This window comes from Mytilus californianus, unplaced genomic scaffold (genome assembly GCF_021869535.1).
Source record: "Mytilus californianus isolate M0D057914Y unplaced genomic scaffold, xbMytCali1.0.p SCAF_10, whole genome shotgun sequence".
In the NCBI taxonomy this organism is placed as follows: Eukaryota; Metazoa; Mollusca; class Bivalvia; order Mytilida; family Mytilidae; genus Mytilus; species Mytilus californianus.
The window spans coordinates 21,030,358-21,053,315 of NW_026262582.1; the positions used below are offsets into that span (position 1 = coordinate 21,030,358).

At 31.4% G+C, this 22,958-nt stretch overlaps 2 protein-coding genes across 4 annotated transcripts in view; one reads left to right on the forward strand and one right to left on the reverse strand.

Moving 5' to 3' along the window:
- On the reverse strand, positions 1-10,792 carry LOC127717748 (germ cell nuclear acidic protein-like). Its single transcript, XM_052223539.1, has 5 exons — positions 10,496-10,792; positions 9,649-9,805; positions 9,112-9,183; positions 1,747-2,484; positions 1-372 (listed from the first exon to the last, which is right to left on the reverse strand). Exons 1-5 carry the CDS (start codon positions 10,730-10,732, stop codon positions 362-364), a joined length of 1,215 nt encoding a protein of 404 aa, XP_052079499.1. The 5' UTR covers positions 10,733-10,792; the 3' UTR covers positions 1-361.
- Positions 10,793-15,048: 4,256 nt separating this feature from the next.
- LOC127717753 (syntaxin-17-like) overlaps positions 15,049-22,958 on the forward strand; it is a 42,651-nt gene continuing 34,741 nt past the window's right edge. For 2 of the 3 annotated variants that reach the window (XM_052223548.1, XM_052223550.1), the window contains exons 1-5: positions 15,071-15,101; positions 16,374-16,548; positions 20,055-20,298; positions 20,993-21,141; positions 22,166-22,216. In XM_052223548.1, the coding sequence (XP_052079508.1) occupies positions 16,378-16,548; positions 20,055-20,298; positions 20,993-21,141; positions 22,166-22,216 (615 nt within the window). In that variant the 5' untranslated portion in view covers positions 15,071-15,101; positions 16,374-16,377. Of the gene's footprint in view, positions 15,146-16,373; positions 16,549-20,054; positions 20,299-20,992; positions 21,142-22,165; positions 22,217-22,958 lie in introns of all 3 variants that reach the window. The other variant, XM_052223549.1, reaches the window with a different exon arrangement.

Below are 22,958 nucleotides of genomic sequence, written 5' to 3' on the forward strand. Positions count from 1 at the left end.
TTATTGTTGATGTTTATTTCAATTTGTTTTTAGATTTTTAGTTATATACAAATTTCATGTAATTATATACAGAAAGACATTTTGTGTTCAGTAATGTTCACCTAGCAGAGGTTTCCAGACTCTTTAAGACTGATAAAAAATTAAAACTATAAAAACAACAAAAGTATTTCTCGGTACACAGTAGTATGGGTGTCCATGGCTATTAAAACAAAAAAAAAACATTAATTTTGTATGAAATTATACGTCTCTTCATTTAATGGAAAAATGATATTAAATATAAACGATTTTAAGTGACTTTGTAGTAAAAACTTCTTTCTTCGTCCATTTACATCCGGTTGTTCATGCACATGGACACCCAAAACTAAGCGACACCTACAACGATAAAGAATCAATGTCAGTTAGAATGCCTTATTGCAAGAGTCTAAGTATTATAAAAAAAAAAAACATTTATCAGAAGCTTTTCCAATTAAGGATTTAAATCTACAACTGACTGATTCCGTATCTTATTTTTAATTTCATTCATTGCGGATGTAAAATAAAAATTGCTAAACATTTCTTTTTATCTTGCTAACTTTATTGCTAATGCAGCATATTTATACAAAAATAACTTTAATATGTAATTTAACATTGTATTTCTATAAAACTATAACATGTAAAATGTTTAGAGCAAGTGTTTGCAATTAAACGTTTACCACTTTTGAGTGCAATAGATAGAGTAATCTTATTATTCCAAGATGTTGTATGGTCAACTCTTATGAAGAAAGAAATGAAACATGTTCACTCCAAAGTATGTAGTGAGAATTTCGGAATAAAAAGACAAAAATGTGGAACTTTTTAAGAAAAATGGAACAAAAGCTTTAGCCAGACAAAATACGCGCTTAAGCCCCGCAATCCCACTTTTAACAACACATGACACTGAACGATTCACATAACAATAAGAACATTAGCGATGAACAAACGTAACACAGCACTCAATACAAAACGGTAAATGTAACAGTTACCTTCGACAAAACGCATCATTACACATATACAAAAACCTAAATAACGACGCATGAACACAAGGCTGAAATCAAAAAGGGGAGGTAATAAACAAAGTAATAATTATACTGTTTATATTACAGTTTCCGCATTATATTTCCTTAACAATTTTTTTTTCTTCAGTTATTTCGAATTTCTATTTTTTAATGATTTGTTGTGTTTGTTTTTGAATCAAATATAGCGTTATCAAAAATCTATTCTATCTTTTAATCAAAATTGCTAAGATAGTTTAAATAAGAGAAAAGATTTCTGGCTACCCTTGCGTTCCGAAGTTTGCAAATGCCGGTACACGCACTCTGATCGGAGCTACGCTTCTAAATAAACCAAAGCCATCCGGTGGTGGCGTTCTCACAAAAGACGTTGTCATGGAGTCATCGCTAACGCGTGGACCTGGTTGTCCTTTGCTAAGATCCCTTGGCGGCAGCAGCATATTGCGTGTCCGTGCAACTTTTTGCCATCGCGCAACACGGTTACCTGCAGTGCTGGACGTTTGTTCATCAACGGAAGTTCTTAAAATGTTCATCGAGTTTAATGACGTTCTGTCATCACTTCCGGACGTGATAGATGATCCAATATTATTAGATACCACTCCGGCAGAAATAGGTTGAACAAACGAGTCACCAGCTACATTAATTGGTGGTGGAGGGGGCATGCCTGAACCAGATGAGGTCATTGCTGCTAGAGCTAGATTGCTGTTGTCGGTCATACCATCTACTATGTTATCAACTACGTCTGCTGCTGCGTCCATTCCGTCTGCTGCTGCGTCCATTCCGTCTGCTGCTGCATCTACCACACCACCCATAGCATCTGTCATTCCGTCAACAGCATCGTTGACACCACCTGTCATAGCATCAGCTGTATCATCCAATATGTCTTTCATTCCGTCAACTGCGTCTCCCATTGTATCGACTCCATCGCCAGCTGCGTCTTTCATGGCATCAACTCCATCGCCAACTGCATCTCCAATATCCCCCATACCATCAGCCATATCACCACCAATGTTTTCAAATCCTTCTCTCATTTGTTCTCCAATTTCGCCAAAGTTTTCCATCATTTCACCCCCTGCCTCAGGCATATCAATGGCAGGCATGTCAAATCCATCAAGTCCGTCAGGTCCATCAATGCCATCAACATCCATACTATCGACACCATCGCCGTCTCTATCGCTTTTTCTTCCTTTTTTCGAGCCTTTTTTACCTCTTCGTCTACCCTTTCTATCAGAATCTTTGCTATCTTTACTGCTATCGCTATCAAAATCTTTGCTATCATCACTGCTATCGCTATCAGAGTCTTTGCTGTCGTCACTGCTATCACTACTATCGTCGCTATCATCTTTTGATGAATCACTACTGGTATCGTCGGAATCACTTCCTTTTCCGCTTGACTCATCACTGTCTTCGTCAAATTCGGAATCAAACGTGTCCTCATTTATTTCAAATTCATAATCTGGAATAAAAAGATATTACATTTGTTCAAAATGTATGTATTGGAGGCAACAGTAGTTTACCGATGTTCAAATCACATACATCCATGAAAAAGATATGAAGACTTTTGTCATTTAAGTGGTAAATAATGCATGTAAAACTGTCATTCATCTCAGTTTCAGTGATTTCTAACGTTAAAGTTTAGAAATTCATAAATTGTAAGTTGCACCACTGCTGAGAAATATTTTTTTTCAAAATGTGCCAACAAATATATAGGAAGCCGCAATGGAGGATGGACCCAACACTGTATTGGTCTGCATACGTCAGAGGAGAATTAGCCTGATTTTTTTATTAAGTTCCAACTGGATAAATTAGTAAAGTTGTTGTTTTGTTTTGTTGTTTAATTTTTTAAATGCCCAGACCCGAATATAAAAAGTGGGACAAGTACATACAAACTAGGGTTGTTCTGAATTTGTATAGGTATCGGATAAGGTGTTTTGTATTATAATGTTTGCCACTTTATCTCCAATTCTTAAATTAATGACAGTATTTCAAAATTCCAAACACATTTTGAGACTCCATTTGTTCGGTCATGTTATTTGTATGGATTCTACATGATTTGACTATCCTTGTAACACATTTGCTTTGATATTTTTCCAGATTTAAATTTATGTTCAGGACTTTATATGTATGCATAATTGGGTTCCATGATATTGACAATAATATGATAAAAATCGTGCGGACATTGGTTAATCATACTGTTAATACATAGACCTCCCACAGAACAATCATTATTGTTTGTTTACATGTAAATAACTAAGCATGTTGCCTTGTTAATTGTTTTATTGGTGTAAACATTGTTTTGATGTAGCAAACATTTCCGTGTTATTTAGTGAATACGAAATGGATCACTTTCCACATTAACAAATATATGAAGTGTCAAGAATATACCAAGGTATCATGTTTACCCCAAAAAAACGACATACATAGAAAACACCAAATGTGCTCATGTCACAACAAACACCTGGGGATAAGCATACATGTCGTAAACGGGCCAATACGTCGTATAATGTCGGAATGTTAAGTATCTATAGAGTAAATTTAAACTTAATGTTCCTGGCATATTAATCTTTTCAAATATGTCACTCCGATACCACTATTACTCTATTACTACTGTATAACAATAGTAGCGGTGTCAATCAAACCACAATTTCATTTATATTAATGTAAGAAAACAATCCACAAGTTAAATCAATTATTTGATTGCGTAATTTGGTTTATTTTTGTAGGTTTTTTTTCTTTTTCGTCAATGGATATATTATAAACATAAGTTTATATTTTTATTTCATAAGGAATTTATTTTTTAATTAATTAACCTTTATTATGTTCCTGTTATTTAAATATAAAAAGATGTGGTATGAGTGCCAATGATACAACTCTCCATCCAAGTCAAAATTTATAAAAGTAAACCATTATATGTCAAAGTACGGTCTTCAACACGGAGCCTTGGCTCACACCGAACAGCAAGCTTTAAAGGGCCCAAACAATTACTAGTGTAAAACCATTCAAACGGGAAAACCAACGGTCTAATCTATATAAAAAACGAGAAACGAGAAACACTTATGAACCACATCAGCAAACGACAACTACTGAACATCAGATTCCTGACTTAGGACAGGTGCAACAATTGCAGCGGGTTTAAACATTTTAATTTGTTTTAGTTACTATTATTACTTGAATAATTTCGATCAATTTCCTGCATGCGTATGATTTTTTGTTATTATACATCAATATAAATGACAAAAACTTTCGAAAAGTTGGGTCCCCAATGCTCTTTAACTTCGTATTTTATTTGGATTTTTAAATTTTTAAAAGAAAATATTAACAAATGTTTGGGTTCAAAATTGAAAGAAATGAACATATTTTTGTCTAGAGGTAACTACATAACTGTCGATACTTTATTTTTAACATGTATAATAAAAAGATTGTTGTACGTAAACATGTTTCCGATAATTTGTTGACACATACAAATGGATTGTTAGCATCGTGAGACCAGAACAAGATTAATACATTTTGACCAGTTATTCGTTTCTACTTATGGTAATAATAAAACAGTCAATAATTACCAATGACATGACATTTATTAATACTAGATAGATATAATTATGCAACTATAATTACTTGTTTTAATGTCGATAACAAAGGTATGTACATAACTGTGGAAAACGTATGACCAGAAATAAGGAAATCAAGGAATGACAAGTATTTTAACAATTACAAAATGCATATATATGCGTTCGGTATTGGGTTAATCTTTTTCGCAAAATAAAGATTTGTGAAGTGTGCCATATTTTCATAAATCTTAAATACATTTGGTATTCTGATATATTAGAGATTTTTAACATTTCTTCTCATTTAGGCCAATATAGATTTGAATAAATTTCAGATGACTTGAAACTTTTGCATAACAAATAATTAAGCGATGATAAACCTTCAATTACGATGTTTTTATTGTTTTATTTATGGCAAAACAACGGAATCTTAAAATTTGAACTAATTAGATACATAATTCGTAAATTATATTATCACATGTTTGATCATTAAAATCCCTCGTGCTTTTGTTTTATAGTACTGTGGATTCATTATTGTTCGTTGGATACCAATTTTCGTGGTTTTCGTGGATACAGGTGAAACACGAATTCAAATGTTCAACGAATTACAAATTTACTATCAGGTTGTATGCAGAATATGGCAAAACCACGAAATCACATATCCACGAAAAAACCAAGTTTTCCCCAATCCACGAAAATTTGTACCCACGAAAATAAATGAATCCACAGTAATCCTCCAAATAATTGTCATCAGAGCGACTAATTGATATTTTTATTTCCAAACATGAACTATTTGGGGAATGAATTTTCCTCAATACAATGTAACAATATGCAAGAAATGTAGTAACATTCGTATTAACATATTTACTGAAATAGCATCGACAGAGTCTCATCATTTAATGATTTAGGGATATTTTGATGAACAAAATGATTTTCAAAAAAAAAATAATAAACATAAGTTACCGTGTTAGTTCATCGAAAGTTGAATGATCTAGGATATTATAATACAATGTAAGCTTTTATAACAAATATGTTCGGTCATAAGCATGTCTTGAGTATATACACGAACTAAAATGTTTTACTATAATTAAAAGAAAACACATAGCCTTCGATATTCGATGATTTTATGTAGATAGATATATAAGAAGATGTGATATGAGTGCCAATGAGACAACTCTCTATCCAAGTAACAATTTGTAAAAGTAAACCATTATAGGTCAAAGTACGGACTCCAACACGGAGCCTTGGCTCACGCCGAACAGCAAGTTATATGGGGCTCCAAAAATTACTAGTGTAAAACCATTCAAACGGGGAAACCAACGGTCTAGTCTATATAAAAACGAGAAACGAGAAACACTATGAATCACACCAACAAACGACAACCACTGAACAACAGTTTCCTGACCTAGGATAAGTACAAACAAATGCAGCGGGTTTAAACGTTTTAACCGGCGCCAACCGTTTATTTGAAGACTATATATATTTCATTTCTTTTTTTTATTTAAACAATTCCAAATAGGTTATATTGATTATGTTGTTGTATTCCCCTTTTTATTCATTATATTATACAACCTTAAGGATGTTCGCTCTTCTTGTTTTTGAATTTTTGCCAGATATTCGGAATCCTCTGATTTTATCCATGTAGTGCCATTAAAAAAATTTCCCTGCTAACCTCTACTTTTCTTTTCATAATTTTATTACATATATTTTAAAAAGCCATATTTGAATATGAAATTAAATCCTTGTTATTTTTTCATAACTTTTGAAAGAAAAAGGGTGCCAATGTTAAATGACTTTTTTGCACATCCTTAATTCGTTTAAATGAACAATGCAACCTATAATATACTCATATAAGAGATGACAATGCAAAAGTCTTGAACAGCTATGAAGTTTGACAAGACTATGTTTGTGTTTTTTTTAATTTAAAATTGCCAGTGATTTTATTTCAGTCAAAGGATATATTTTATATTTAATTCTATTTGTTGTCGGATGTGTATTTACCATAGCTTTAAGAAGAAGAATTTTCTTTTGTGTGTCAAAAATAAGGTTTTTATGTTTTATGTTTTTGAGTCTTATTGTGCTGGCCTAACACGGTATTTTATGTTTAGATTAAGAAATTATACCGTCCTGAAAAATATATCTAAATCATAAAAATGTGTTACCCTCTTAATACTACTTCTGTAAATCGTATATAAAAGTGTTTATACATGTCTTATATATATATATATTTTTTGAGGGAAATTCCCCCAAATACGTGCATGTCAAGAAATAAAAATATTGACAAGTCCCTTTGATGACTGGCAATTCTTCGTGACCTAAATTATGGAAAAAATTATGGACACGAATATTCAAAGATATGATACATTTATACATCATGTACATTTTAAATAACAGTTTTACGGCAATACTTGTCATTATATACTGAAACTGAATCTTTAAATTGTCATTAAAAGAAAGAAAAAAAAGCTATGTGTTTGATATCCCATATTGTAAAATAGCATGTATTTGATTTAAATGGTCATGACTCTTTCTGACTAAGTTTGTACCCAAGCAATTGCAAACTGATTTTTCTCAGTTTTGATCTGCATTCCTCCTTTTTATTATAACATTATATTATTAAACACACCCACTAGAACAAGGCGTCATTAATCGGCAAAAAAGTAGTTACTCATACAATTAGTTTGTTAAGATTCTAGTACGGTCGCGATCGCTGCGTTGCAATGTAAAACCTATAACAAGTGACAGGTTACCATACATGTCATTACAGTATAACGATGTTATCAGTTTATTATTGTCAGTTTTAACACGTTTTACTGTTTATTTGATATACAACGCTATACAATGATTTATCAATAATACCATCGACCAAAATATACCACTGCAACCTTAATAAGACGGGTGGCAATAGATCGAAATACAAACTTTAAGTTTTATTATTTGATTTATGTAATAGACTGAGTATAAAAATAAGGAGATGCCATATGATTGCCTATTAGACAACTATTTATCAGAGTCCAAATTCCATGGATGTTAGCAATTTTAGGTTATCGTATGACTTTCAAATGGGTAATAAGTTTCATTTAATCTAACTGACAGCACAGAATTCCATACTGTTTTTTTTTTTTATTATTAATACATTTGAAATGCTCGTGAGAATATATACCGCTCAATGTTTTACTCCGCCATACATAAAATTTTTATTAAAAGTGAAAAGTAGATAAATGTGTCAGTCAAAAAAGTTTTTTTTTAATTGTATCATTTTGAAGACCTGGCACTGGATTGTTTAATGCACAAAAAATCTGAATAAAACCTGAAGAATCAAAATGAAAGTTAAGCATGAACTTTTCATGTACATGTATTTCGTCAAAAAGAAACAAAAGTGATCACATAGACCAAATTTATTTAAAACATATCATTTTCTAGAATAAAATGAGGCCCCTCAAGGGGGTGTTCAAGTAATCACATAATCACAATTTTTTTGCCAATATAATCATATAATCATTAATTATTTTGTTAAACAAAGATAATCAAATAATCAAAAACACAGTCTTAGATTATCGAATAAGCTAATAATCATGAAATATTTGGTCTGGTAATTAAATAATCACTATAAAAACGGCCAAGTAATCACATAATCAAATACCCGACGAGAAGGCTCTAAAATTGTGCTATCACGATTACAAATGACCATTATTTCCCAGTATTCCCGGTATTTCCCACCAGCCTGTTCAATACTATTATTGACCAGTTTTTTTGTCAATCTTGCTCTGTTTGTAGTTTGTGATTCTCTCAGTTCTTTTTCATCTTGCTTTGTATATTCAAAATGCATTCACGACATTTTACATCGGTAAACTACGGTTGCCTCTTGAAAGCAATGAAGGGCCTCTTTGAAAATTACTGTTTGAGTTTACCATTTCAAGCAAAGAACAAATACAGTCATTAACATAATACAATTTCTTATTTTAGTTTATGTCTAACTAACAGTAGTTATGAATTCCAAATAATTCAATTTGTACCCCTCAAAATACATGTTTAAATTAACGGCATAAGAAAAGACACAATGTGACCATAGTGGGAATATAGTAGATGAAATGCAGAGAACACCGTGTGGAAGACAAAAAACTAGCAAACAACAGTTCACAACACACTACATAAAACTGAAGATTCGTCAACATGAACCCAATTGACAATAAAGAGTGAACTCACTGTGTTCTGAAAAGGTAAGTAGTTCCTGTTCTACTTGCGTGTTACGTTTGCTACAATCTGTTGATCAGTCATACATGATGGTAAGCATCATGCCATAGCAGATAAATAAATATTGTATGACTCTGCGATATAAACATATAACTATATTCACTTTCGGTGCATATGAATTTTCTAACCCTTAAACATGATCGAATGGGATAGTTTTGGTGTGTAGTCTCTAACCCTTGAAAATGTAAAAGTTTTAAGCATGTAATTTGTTGAAATAATTCAAACAAATACAAACTTCTTGGATAAATCGACAGTAAATGGTTTATAACTGTATCGTAACTTACTGTCATCGACAACATCTTGGTCTGTCACCCAAACATCATTGTTAAATTCGAAAAAGTCCAATTTCTCGTCATCTGAAATAAAAACAATATAATGAGTTTATTACTTATTAAATGCTATAAGGTACGGTACTGTGAAGCAATGTACATATTTACTAAATTAAACGGTGGAGCAGGTTCTGTACAGAATGGGTTACTACTTAGATAGAAACTTTATATTTGTCTTGTTTTTTTTTGTTATACTATACATACAATCATTGTATTTAAAATTGAAGAACACGAGTAGAATGCAATATTTTAAAGAAAGAATGATATAGTTTTTTCCCACCACGCTTACATTCCCCAAAAATAATGTCTCTCGAGGCTAAAATATCAAAAAAAAACATCCGAAACCTAATAAAAACATTGAAGAGCTTATATACAACCGAAAAGAACTATACAAACCCGGACAAGAAATCAGAGCTTTGAATCACGGAGATACATGTCTCAATTCAAAATGATTTTCAAAGCTTTATAACAGCAAATATAAAAATAACTTACCATCTAAATCTGCAGCTTTGAACGCTCTGACCACGTGCTGTTTTCTAGGATTATGTCCTAAAGCACGTGCAAACTCGAAAAGATTAACAACACCATCGTCATCAATGTCGAAAAACTTCATTTTACTGGGTAAAGGTGTCATGTGCATATGGTTTGTCTGAAATAAGTAAAGCAAAATTATTTTTTTGTCATATACGCTTCATACTACTTGATATATGAGAGGCAAGCAATTGTGGTTTGATCTGCATACAAGGCATTGTGACGATGTTCTCTTTTGCGAGAAGTCTTTGAGGAAGCGACTGAAATTAATCTAAATCTTATAATATACTAGTCAACAAAAGAAACGATACAAGGCAATATATTTTCCATATATAATGAAATTGGATACACTGTACCAAGGTAAATAATTTCCCAATTGGTCTAATATTTACAGAGTGTTATTTTCTTATCAAAACCATTGATTTAAGGCAAATGCGCGAAACTTTTTTTGGCAATTTTTGTTATTTCAAAAATCGTATTTTCACCCCAAAATTCAAAAATCGACATTAGAACTTAAAACTTTAAACTTAAACATGGTCTGCCTAACATTTTGAATGCCTGTGCAGATATTTGAATACTTAATTCTCATCTTCGAAATTAAGTGCTGACTTTTGTCATCATTATCTGCAAAATAAATTTGACCCCTGTGTTCAAAAACACGGTATTTTCTCACTTTCCAATTTGGTCAGATTCTATCTGTGTATTACAGTTTTTCTTATTTATTATATTGTATGATAAATTAGAGTGCAACCTTATGTATCGTTTTTTGTTGTTGACTAGTATATATATATATACAATTTGTACAAACCGAGCTGGTAGATCTTCTTGATCTTCGTTTTCTGATTGATGAACTGCAGACATTTTGGCAAACAAATCCACACTTGTAATCTGAACTTAATGAATTAGGGTCTTTTTTACACATTCTAGGACAAACGTCCCTGCATTGTCCTTTTAATACATCACGTAGCGAAAACTGCATGTGCCATGCCGACGACAGTTCATAGTACAACGAAATGGATAAAATCCAAAGAAGAAAATTCCTCATTTTTTGTGTATAAAATTTGTAGAATGCTAGTCTCGTCCAGTTACTATCACAAATAAACACCAAATATATCGTTCAACGCATTTTATGACAAATATTAGAATTCGTGGTATCTCATTTGCATGGGTGACAGTTAGCCAATCAAGACATTCTTTTTTATAATGTAATTATATTTTTACTACCATTATGAACAAAGTGCTATATTTTTCATGACTACTTGTCATGTTCCATACGTATAAAACACAAAACACAAAAAAGTACTTAACAAATAACCATTCGTGGATATTTGGGAAATATTCGTGTTAAATGTGATATTTTTATAACCACCCCCTTGTGCAATGCATTGACTTTTCAATCGTGATAGTTATTAAAGAATACTATAAGTATTGTTAAAAACGCACATGACAAACTTGTATGTAGAACAAGTGCACGCCTGTTATTAATGCAACATGAATTTGTCGATTGTCATGCAGCTACATTAATAGAAAAGAAAGGATATGGGTAGCCATCCATGACACAAAATCAGTTTATGCACAGCAAATAAAAAACACTAAAAAGCAAAGGAATAGAGCATTTATTGCTGTTCTTTATCTCAAAGTCACATGGAGGCCTTCACCACGGAGCAAAAAATTTCTCACCTCACTGCAAGCTTGAGACGGCAATGCTGCAGCACACTTCAGAGAAGTTATCTCAAGAATAAATACGCCATAAATTAAAAAAAAAAACATTGTTCTGAATCGTTTGAGTAAAAGCTGCCTACATGATATCAAGGACGTATATTAGATTGTTAGTTATAAATCCTTAATGACATATAGTAGTTCATGATTGTGTGAAGATCTTACTACTCTACCGTTAATAAAAAAAACAATTATCTCTTATGTTCGTTTATATTAAGACAATCCTTATTGAAAATTGAATCCAGTTCAATCGAGAAAAAATTATATTGAAAAACGCGGGAAATATTTGAAGGTATCAAAGTGATAGGTAAATCGGGTGTCTTTTTTCTGAGCTTCCCTTCTGGGCATGTTGCAAAAATACTTTTTTGGTTTAAAAAAAATGTTTTACCAAGTATCACTCAAGATATATATTCTATATATATATCTAAAACTTGAAATTTAAAGATAAAACTATAAAAAAATTCAGTGTCGTTAATTATAAGTGTATTATACTCAATTTGACAGGCACAGTTTGTGTTCTTTAGATTTTTCAAGAAAATGATTTTCATTTGATGCTTCGGAAGTATCTATGAAAAGCATTTCTCTCATTGAATTTTAATCAATTCTATCGTTTAATGTTTCCTCAATAAGGAAAACTTTAGTTTCCCCTATATAACCCATACAAAATATCTGGGCGGATTTCGTTAATTTCAATGTATTTTAACGAAAAAAGAAGGTCCGTGACCCCCAGTTTTATATTGAAATTTGAAAGTACATTGACCCAGAAGTTTTTTTTTACAGAAGCAGCTAAAGAAAATCCATCGTCAAACATTTAGACACCCCGGCACCGTCTTAAACGAACTGCGCATGCGCAGTAAATATGATCACCAAACATTTGTATAAAGATGTGGGTCCAAGTAAATGTGCAAATGATCCTATCGGTTGTTTATAACGCAGTAAAAGGACCTGCAATTTTCAGAGATAGAAACATGTATGCAAAGCACTTCTAAATTTGCAAAATAAGAGGTGTCAGTCAGAGATTTTCACTCTGTTTTATCTATTTCGTAATGAAATACCATCCGCCGCTAAATTAATGATGCCGTATGATCTTTAAAGGAACAGATTTAGTAGTCATGATGTAAAATTAAATCTATGAAATTAATGTATATTATATATAGTCTGGTGATCGTCTGATTTTTTTTTTTTTATGTAATAAATGTCCTATGCATTATTTGAAAACTGTCAGGGGACGAAGAGGATAAATACAAATGTAGAAAGATGGATAGTTTTCCGTCTTATTTCCGTACCAGATTATTATCCAGAAGCGTCGAATGATTGAGATACAACTGTGATACGGATAAATGTTAATAATATGTTGCTTCAGTTGTTAGGCTTTATCTAATGTACTGGCTTCCGATTGTTTATGCAGTACAGAATATGTAATATATCTTCTTACTCTATTAGTTATCATAGTGAGTATTAATGCTTTTATTGATTTTGTTGTTGATGGTATGCATGAGTTTAGCTGTATACATACTCTTCCAGTTTAGTTATACAGTGTGCAGCCGAATGCCAATATAAGTTTTGAACCAAAATTCAGCCAATGCCGATGAGTCAATTAATTTACGAACGGATTTCTCGAAAATGTGAATAACACATACTTACAATGTTTTCATAATTGTGAGTGTACATAATGTTATGCATAATATTATTTGTCTTTATCGGAAACACATCTCTTGTAAACAAAATCTTGATTTTAATAGGAATCAATATATCATCTGATCATATAATAAGAAGTAATTAAAAAATATTTACACAATATTTTATTGTTTCTGTCTTTTATGTACTGTATGAATGTATTATTTTTTTTTTGCGTTTTATTTTTGACCGTTTTATAGTTAAAGCGAACTATCGCAAACAAACAAAATTGTCACGATTTTTTATATATAGACTCATGTGTCCGGTAGAGAAGATTAGTCTGAAAAAGATTGACACAACGTATGTGGGGGTTCCTGTGTAAAGTGAACATGTTATTCGATCGCAATTGTTAATCTGAGTAAGAACGACATAATCGGTTACGATCTATTTATAAATAGATTCAATGAAAACAGACGAATCGATTGTAATAGGTGTATACGCTTTTAATGTGATCGTCAGCTTTTCTTAGAAGAAAGATTGGTCCTACGATCTTAACACTGAGGCATAATTTGTATAGAAAGAAAAATACTCTGGTTTATGCAAAGCAAAAGCTAGAAGGTTGTCCTGTAAGTTGAACCATCATTCCCAAGAAAGGGAAAGCGTAAGCCTAAAATATATGTTTACTGGTACTTTGTAGTAAACATGCTGAAGTCTATGTCATTTTTATTGCACATGGATAAGTTGAACTGTATTAAGAGTAAAACTTGAAATCATCTTTCGAAACCTTTTTTTAACATTTTTCCCTGGATGTGACCAACTGAATTAGACTTACATTTTTAGCACCGGGTTTGTACGTATATGAGCAGCACGACGGGTGCCACATATGGAACAGGATCTGCTTACCCTTCCAGAGCACCTGAGATCGCTCCCGGTTTTTTTGTTGGGTTTGATTGCTCAGTCTTTAGTTTTCTATGTTGTATACTGTATACTAGTATATGTATATTGCCAAACATTAAACATAAGGCATGACATGAACACACATCATTATACATAAGCATGCACAATTTATTATCATACACCGACACAGGCATACAAATGTTAGATAGCTAAGCACTCAGTTGCAGTACCTTTAAAAGTACAACTTTGTAACAAAGCATAATCACTTGTGAATAAGATAAAATAGCTATTAGAAGCTTGCATTACAGTGAGATGATCTGTCATTGCATGAGTTTATAAGATTATTTGAATCGTAAAAAAGTTGTCATGCAGATCTAGATCATTCCATGTTTTAGCTGCAACTGAGAAAACTAATTAAAAATGCACCGGGTTTGTACTTATATGAACAACACGACGTGTGCCACATGAGAATATAACACGAGAAAAGGCGCGTGCATCTATTCTTCTGTCTGGTTTTCCCTTTTAGTTTAATTTACATGTCACTAACACTTGATCGAGATGTTTCTATGTCGGTTAGTGACAAATCTAGCGATCATTCTTTGTATTTTTTCTATTTTGTTTATACTCCTCAATACAGTCATCTTCGTTAGCCAAGGATTACGATCCAGTCCCCTTCTCTCTGGCCGAGAGGAAGGGACTGGATCGTAACCCTTGGCTTGCGAAGATGTAATACACGGTAAGGTCAGTAAGGATCCCAATTCATTTCTGTAATCAGTATTTTATTACCTAATTCTTTTTCATTCCACAGTAATTCTCTATTTCTTTGCTCCCTATTATTCTTTATTCTTTATATTTTTTGCTCATTTTTCTCTATTCATTATTTTTGTCCATTATTCTCTATTCTGTAAACCCCATCCAGATCGTCCTCACATGATTGATAAGCTATTGTTGGACATTGTAAATAAAATATTTTATTAGTCCATACCATGGAAGTAATAGTTCAGACACTGACATTTATTTTTTTTTCTTATATGATTAACTTTAAATCCAGGTTTTTTTTTCATCTAATTTTCATCAGGATTCGTGACGTATCTTTTCCGATTTTGTACTGTCAAATATGATTATTTAGACACTTCCTGTTTACCTTTTTTTTAGAAGAGTTGTTTTCCTTACATTCTCTAGTATTAATTTACTCATTCGATTTTGTCAAGTGAAATCGAAAGAGGTAAAGTTTTATCAGTAGATATTTAAATTAGAAAACGGAACAAGGGCTGTATATAAAAAGACTAAAGTGACACAAAAGAATGAAATGAAACCAGATACAAACAAACATATACATTTTATACAAATATCTTTATTTTTAAGTCGGACGTGTATATAACACAGACACTATAAGCTGTACTGAGCTTTTACACTGACATTGCTAAACATTAAACATAAAACTTGACATGAACACATATCATTATACATAAGCATGCACAAGTAATAATCATACATAATTTGACACAATCAATCACAGGCATACAAATGTTAAATAGCTAAGCATTCAGTTACAGCACCGTTAGAAGTACAACATTGTAACAAAGCATATATAAGATGAAATAAGTATTAGTAGCTTGCATTGCAGTGAGATATATGATCTGCCATTCCATGAGTTTATAAGATTATTTTAATTGTAAAAAAGTGGTTATGCATATCTAGATTATTCCGTGTTTTAGCTGCAAAGGAAACTGAGTAAAAAATGTTTAGCAACAAATATTTTTAATTTTTATATTTATGAATAAACTATACTTCTAATAGCAATACACAAATTATTGTAACAAAGAAAATAAACCATAAAATTCAATTTTTACTCCAGATGCAAAACAAAGTTTCCATAACTTTTAATTTTTTTTTTTATTTAAAAGTTTTTCAATTAACCTGTACCTTGTTGTCAATACCTTCATGACCTTTAGATAGTAGACGTTGGGCTGTATTTTGATACCTAAAAGAATATTTCTATTTGTTTTATTTGAATTAGATCATGTAATTAACATGATAAAGTGGACTCTGTTAACAGGGTTAATTGACAATTTTGAATCCAATAACAATAGTTCTAATTCTTAAAAAATTTTTATGATGGTAGTTTTGATTTTCCAAGAAGTTCCTCATAAGAACTTTTTTGCTAATCATGAATTATGAATTTAAATGTTCCTCCCTATATATTTTTTTCTCCATACTTTTGTGTTTAGGTACGTACATTATGTACAGAAGTAACTAGACAGTGCTGAATGTTTGATTATATAAAAGAACCAATAATTAGCATTGCATGTCAGCCTAATCTTTTAAGTACTTGCCTACCCTTTTAAGAACATTAAATTATCTGGAAGCTTTGTTTGCAAATATTATCAATATGTTGTAGAGAAGACATACAAAATTACCTCATATGTTATATTATGTTATGTTTTTTTCAGTTTTATGAATATAACCAACATGGGAAGTTTTGAGAAAAACACAAGCTGGACAAGCAGAGATACTGAGATACCAAAGTTTCCTATTCAAAGGTTGGAACCGTCAATACAGAAGTTTCTTAAAGTGATTGAAATGGACTTGGACAGGTTACATAAACACAGGCTTAATATTGAAAAGGTAATTTTATCACATATGATAAGGGCAAAATTAAAAGATCTCAAGCCTGCTATAGAAGTTGAAAACAATTCCATTGTTAAGGGGGTAAGTGAAATCTTCTAGTATTTATATAATTAATTCAGAAGAAAATACTGTTTAAATAAAAACTTTTATTTAGGCTTTGCAGGTAGTCATAATAATATATACATATGTCAAGATTATAATACAAATGCAATACCATGTGATCATAGATTATAACTGACAAATAAACTCTGAATTAAAGAACTACTAAGAAGTATCTTAATAAATATAAAGAATGAAGCATAACAAAATAAAAATTCTATGAGATACAAATGAAATGTACATTTCATACCCGCCTCATACAAACCTATTCCACATTTAGGGAAAGGGAGGGAGGGTTTTGAAAAATGAACAAACGACGAAACACAATGTTCATTAACAAATTAACTACGCTGATAGAAGTTTCAACGACAAACTAAGACATATTTAAACATAAAAATTCTAAATTATTAAAATATTGACTACCTGTTTTCTGGTGTTTCTTAAAAGTGAAAATCAGTAGTGAGTTCTACTTTTAAACTGAAATTTTTATCCAATATAAATTACTGTACTGCATGACCAATAAAAAACGTGTTTAAATTAAATTAGAAGTCAGCCCAAACTAAACCTTGACCAGAGATGTGTTCACTGTTAAATGAAGTGAGACCAATTGTCCATTTACCAATTCACTAAATTATTTTTCTGATTCTTCAATAATTATTCATTTTTAATCAAAAATTTACAAATTACACGTGTTGCCCCTGATTGACAGAACATTTAAGAATTATTTTTTGTATTGAGAATTTCTTAGACTCAGGTTCCTTTATAACATTTTCTTGAAAAAAAATTATGTTAACCTGGTGTTAATTGCTATTAGTTTAATGCATGTTAAGTTCTACATTTCAGAAATAGAAAATTAAATCATAATATGTTGATTATATAATTTGCATAAGTGCTTATTGTTTTACTGCCAGTTATTATGAAAATATCAATTATACCTATCATACTCTTACTTTTACAGGACAGTACGTCACTCATTCTCAGTTTGCTCAAAAATCTTAAAGCCATGGTCCAATTCCAATAAAAAATGGGGTGCACATGAGTGATGTCACAATTAAAATTGCATTGTCAGTTGTAATTTGAAACATCTAAGTTAAAATAGACATTTTTGTTGGTGTTGCTTGAAATTAAATAAAATCATTTTGATAGTAAGTCTATGTGTATTTGTTCACATTTTAATCTAATACTTAACTTTAAACATGCTAAATAACTTTTTAAATACCTAAACTTTAAACATGTTAAATAACTTTTTAAATACCTAACCATGTTAAAATGAGCATAGGGCATGACATGTCAGAGTAATATACTGAAGCTACCTCAGACTTTTTCTATACAATAAAAAACTATATGTAAGACAGGACTGGACTACATTTAATACTCAGCAAGATCATACGTGCCAACTTTTCAAAATCTCCATGGGGGATTTTAATCGCAAGAGGACCTAATGCGCCTCTTATATTGTCATACATGTCTTTAATCTACTATTCTATTGTTTGAATGAGTATATATTTGTTTAAATACCCTTTTAACTCATTTGAATGCCTGTTTTAAGGTTATCAGTTTAAATGGTTTATATAATAAAGAATTTCAAAATTCAGGTCAACACCTCTCATGGGGGATATCCCCCATAAATCGGGATAGTTGGCAGGTCTGCAAGATCAGTATTAACTACTTTTTTTTATTTCTTTACAGTACAGTAGACTACAGGACTGAACTACATTTAATACTCAGCAAGATCAGTATTAACTACTTTTTTTCTTTACAGTACAGTAGACTACAGGATTGGACTACATTTAATACTCAGCAAGATCAGTATTAACTACTTTATTTCTTTACAGTACAGTAGACTACAGGATTGGACTACATTTAATACTCAGCAAGATCAGTATTAACTACTTTATTTCTTTACAGTACAGTAGACTACAGGATTGGACTACATTTAATACTCAGCAAGATCAGTATTAACTACTTTATTTCTTTACAGTACAGTAGACTACAGGATTGGACTACATTTAATACTCAGCAAGATCAGTATTAACTACTTTATTTCTTTACAGTACAGTAGACTACAGGATTGGACTACATTTAATACTCAGCAAGATCAGTATTAACTACTTTATTTCTTTACAGTACAGTAGACTACAGGATTGGACTACATTTAATACTCAGCAAGATCAGTATTAACTACTTTATTTCTTTACAGTACAGTAGACTACAGGATTGGACTACATTTAATACTCAGCAAGATCAGTATTAACTACTTTATTTCTTTACAGTACAGTAGACTACAGGATTGGACTACATTTAATACTCAGCAAGATCAGTATTAACTACTTTATTTCTTTACAGTACAGTAGACTACAGGATTGGACAGTATTAACTACTTTATTTCTTTACAGTACAGTAGACTACAGGATTGGACAGTATTAACTACTTTATTTATTACTTTACAGTACAGTAGACTACAGGATTGGACAGTATTAACTACTTTATTTATTACTTTACAGTACAGTAGACTACAGGATTGGACAGTATTAACTACTTTATTTCTTTACAGTACAGTAGACTACAGGATTGGACAGTATTAACTACTTTATTTCTTTACAGTACAGTAGACTACAGGATTGGACAGTATTAACTACTTTATTTATTACTTTACAGTACAGTAGACTACAGGATTGGACAGTATTAACTACTTTATTTATTACTTTACAGTACAGTAGACTACAGGATTGGACAGTATTAACTACTTTATTTATTACTTTACAGTACAGTAGACTACAGGATTGGACTACATTTAATACTCAGCAAGATCAGTATTAACTACTTTATTTCTTTACAGTACAGTAGACTACAGGATTGGACTACATTTAATACTCAGCAAGATCAGTATTAACTACTTTATTTCTTTACAGTACAGTAGACTACAGGACTGGACTACATTTAATACTCAGCAAGATCAGTATTAACTACTTTATTTCTTTACAGTACAGTAGACTACAGGATTGGACTACATTTAATACTCAGCAAGATCAGTATTAACTACTTTATTTCTTTACAGTACAGTAGACTACAGGATTGGACAGTATTAACTACTTTATTTATTACTTTACAGTACAGTAGACTACAGGATTGGACTACATTTAATACTCAGCAAGATCAGTATTAACTACTTTATTTCTTTACAGTACAGTAGACTACAGGATTGGACTACATTTAATACTCAGCAAGATCAGTATTAACTACTTTATTTCTTTACAGTACAGTAGACTACAGGACTGGACTACATTTAATACTCAGCAAGATCAGTATTAACTACTTTATTTCTTTACAGTACAGTAGACTACAGGATTGGACTACATTTAATACTCAGCAAGATCAGTATTAACTACTTTATTTCTTTACAGTACAGTAGACTACAGGATTGGACTAACCTAAACAAGGAACAGATAAACACAACCCGTACAGTTCAACAAATTGTGAGGAATATTAAGGAAATAGAAAAAACACGCAGACAAGTTCAGGACAGTGACCTCCACAAGTTTGACGAAAAAATTGAAGATATGAAAAACACTGCTATTAGATCCATTAAAGAGTTTGCAGAAATAGAAAGTAATGAAGCAGAGACTACTCCAGAATCTCAAGAAGATGGTATTTAATTCTAATTAAACTACAATTGTATTAAAGCTTAATGATATAAATTGCTCTTAGGGTTATTCCATTTAAATATATTTGGGAGGGTAAAAACATAAGGAAGGGGAGTCTTATTTTTAGACAATGCCCGTAGGTCATTTATGGTTGTATGCCCTTCAATGTATGCAAAATTACTGAAACAAAGTATTTTAGTAGTGGGGGATTTTGGTCTGAAGCAGTTTACCATGAAATAGTAGTCACATCAATTTGAAACTTAGTACACATGTTCTTATGAATTGTTTTTTATCTAATATATGCCAAATTAGGGTTTTTGACCCAGATTATGGGGTTCATTGAATGTGGTTATATGAAAGTGGAAGGGAGTTATGGTTTCCCATGGACACGTATTCTTGTTTTCTGTATTTTAATTTAGCACTCAAGATGATTATTTGTCTTAACAATTTATTTTCCTGTAGCAATTAGATTTCTTCAAAATAACAATATCAAAGACATCATAAAAATTTTAAAAATACAAACGAGACAACTATCCAACAAAGATCAAAGGACATGCATGTATTCAACTACAGGCCACTGTACATAGAACCTTCAACAATGAGCAAAATCCAAACTGCATAGTTAGCAATAAAACTCCCCAAGATAACATTCAACATTTTGTGAAATATATATAATTACTAATATTTTTTTTTTACAGGTAACCTCAGTCATCCACTCATGACAGGTAAACGTTCAGCAGACCCAAACAGAGAATCGTCTGTAGAACTTGGAATTGAACAGTTACAGATTAATCCTAAAATCATTGACGATACAGAAGCAATGGAGTCATGGGAAAATTTACATCAAGTAAATGATCAGATACTCACTTACAGTCAATTATGAGCAAAATCCATACTGTATAGTAAAGTCTATATAAATTTAAGCTCATATAAAATTATGAAATAATTCTTTGATGTCATTCTCTATGCTCATATTAACTAAGGTAGGCATTATATTTGGCAATATCTTTAAAATGTTTATAAATATAATGTCTATGCAATGTCATGTTAAAATAAGCATAGAACATGACACGAAGAATTATTTTGATTCTAATAGTAATATTCAGACTTTTAGTTCTTCAAGCAGACTTCTAAAAAACATAAGATAGGAATTCATTTTGATTTGACAAATCAAGAAAGTTGAAGAAAAAAAGTTTAAAAGTTTTATGATTACAACTTGTACAAGTCCTTTTCTCTCAACTACATGGTATATAAGTCACCTATTACAAATCATTTCATGTTAGTTGTCTAAAGGTGATCTACCATAATATAGTTATGGAAAAAGCAGAGAAAAAAATGAAAAAAGACCAGCAGTCAAAAGATGTAAAATTTGTTTTTTAAACAGTCATGAGAGTCATAATGTCTTAAAACGACTGTTGATAATTGAAATTATATCTAAGGACTCAACACTGCTTAGGAATGCAAGAATTATTTATTTCAGATCTACATATTTTGACATCAGGATATATACAGGAGAATTTTTCTGAATTTATCACATGTTTATGTATCGGCAATTAGTTTTCATAGATAGTGAATTATCAACGAGTGTTTGTAAAATGCATAAATAAAACGAAAATGTGTTGTAAAAGGTTTGAAAAAATGAAACAATGTGTAATTTGTTTGTAAGGATATTATCAGTATAAAATTTTTAAACTATTGATAATGTTCCTTTCCTTCGTGTTATCCTTGATTAGATTTAATTGAAATAATACCTGGTGAAATAAACATTTGTTAATCAGTCGCGTCTGAATGAAGAAATCTTATTTTCTCACTCTCTGTTGTATTATTCTGTCCTGAAGCAAAGAAAATTAAACATTGGACTTTTTTTTCAGAATTTAATGGAGTTAAACACAATGATTCATCATTTTTCAACAGAAGTACATGTAAGTATAGCTTGGAATAACAATCTACTGAATGTAAAATTGATACAAAAACAACATGGAAATGTAGGTCCCACTTCTTTCTGTTACAGTTTTTATGCCCCTGCCGCAGCTGAGGGGGCATTAAGTGTTACCCTTGTCTGTCTGTATGTCTGTCCATCCGTCCATCCCAAAATTGGTTTCCATTTTCTAACTTTAGTTTGCCTCAACCAAATGTTATGAAACTTACACACAATGCTTATTACTACAAAACACAGATCAAATTCGAATTTGGGTGGCATCACTTGTACCGTTCTTGAGTTATATCCCTTTATAATGTTATATGCAAGCAGGGGCATCATCTGTGTCCCAATGAAACATTCTCCATTTATTTAGAAAATTGATTCCTGTCGGAAATATTTTGATTTTTATGCCCCCACCGTAGCAGTGGGGGCATTAAGTTTCACCCTTGTCCGTCTGTACGTACGTACATCCCAAAATTGGTTTCCGTTCTCTAACTTGAGTTTGCCTCAACCAAATGTTATGAAACTTATACACAATGCTTATTACCACAAAACACAGATCAAGTTTGAGTTTTGGTGGCATCACTTTAACTGTTCTAGAGTTATGCCCCTTTATAAATGGAAAAATTGCAAAATTTTTAGTTTCCGTTCTCTAACTTAAGTTTGCCTCAACCAAATGTTATGAAACTTATACACAATGCTTATTTTCACAAAACACAGATCAAGTTTGAATCAACTACAAT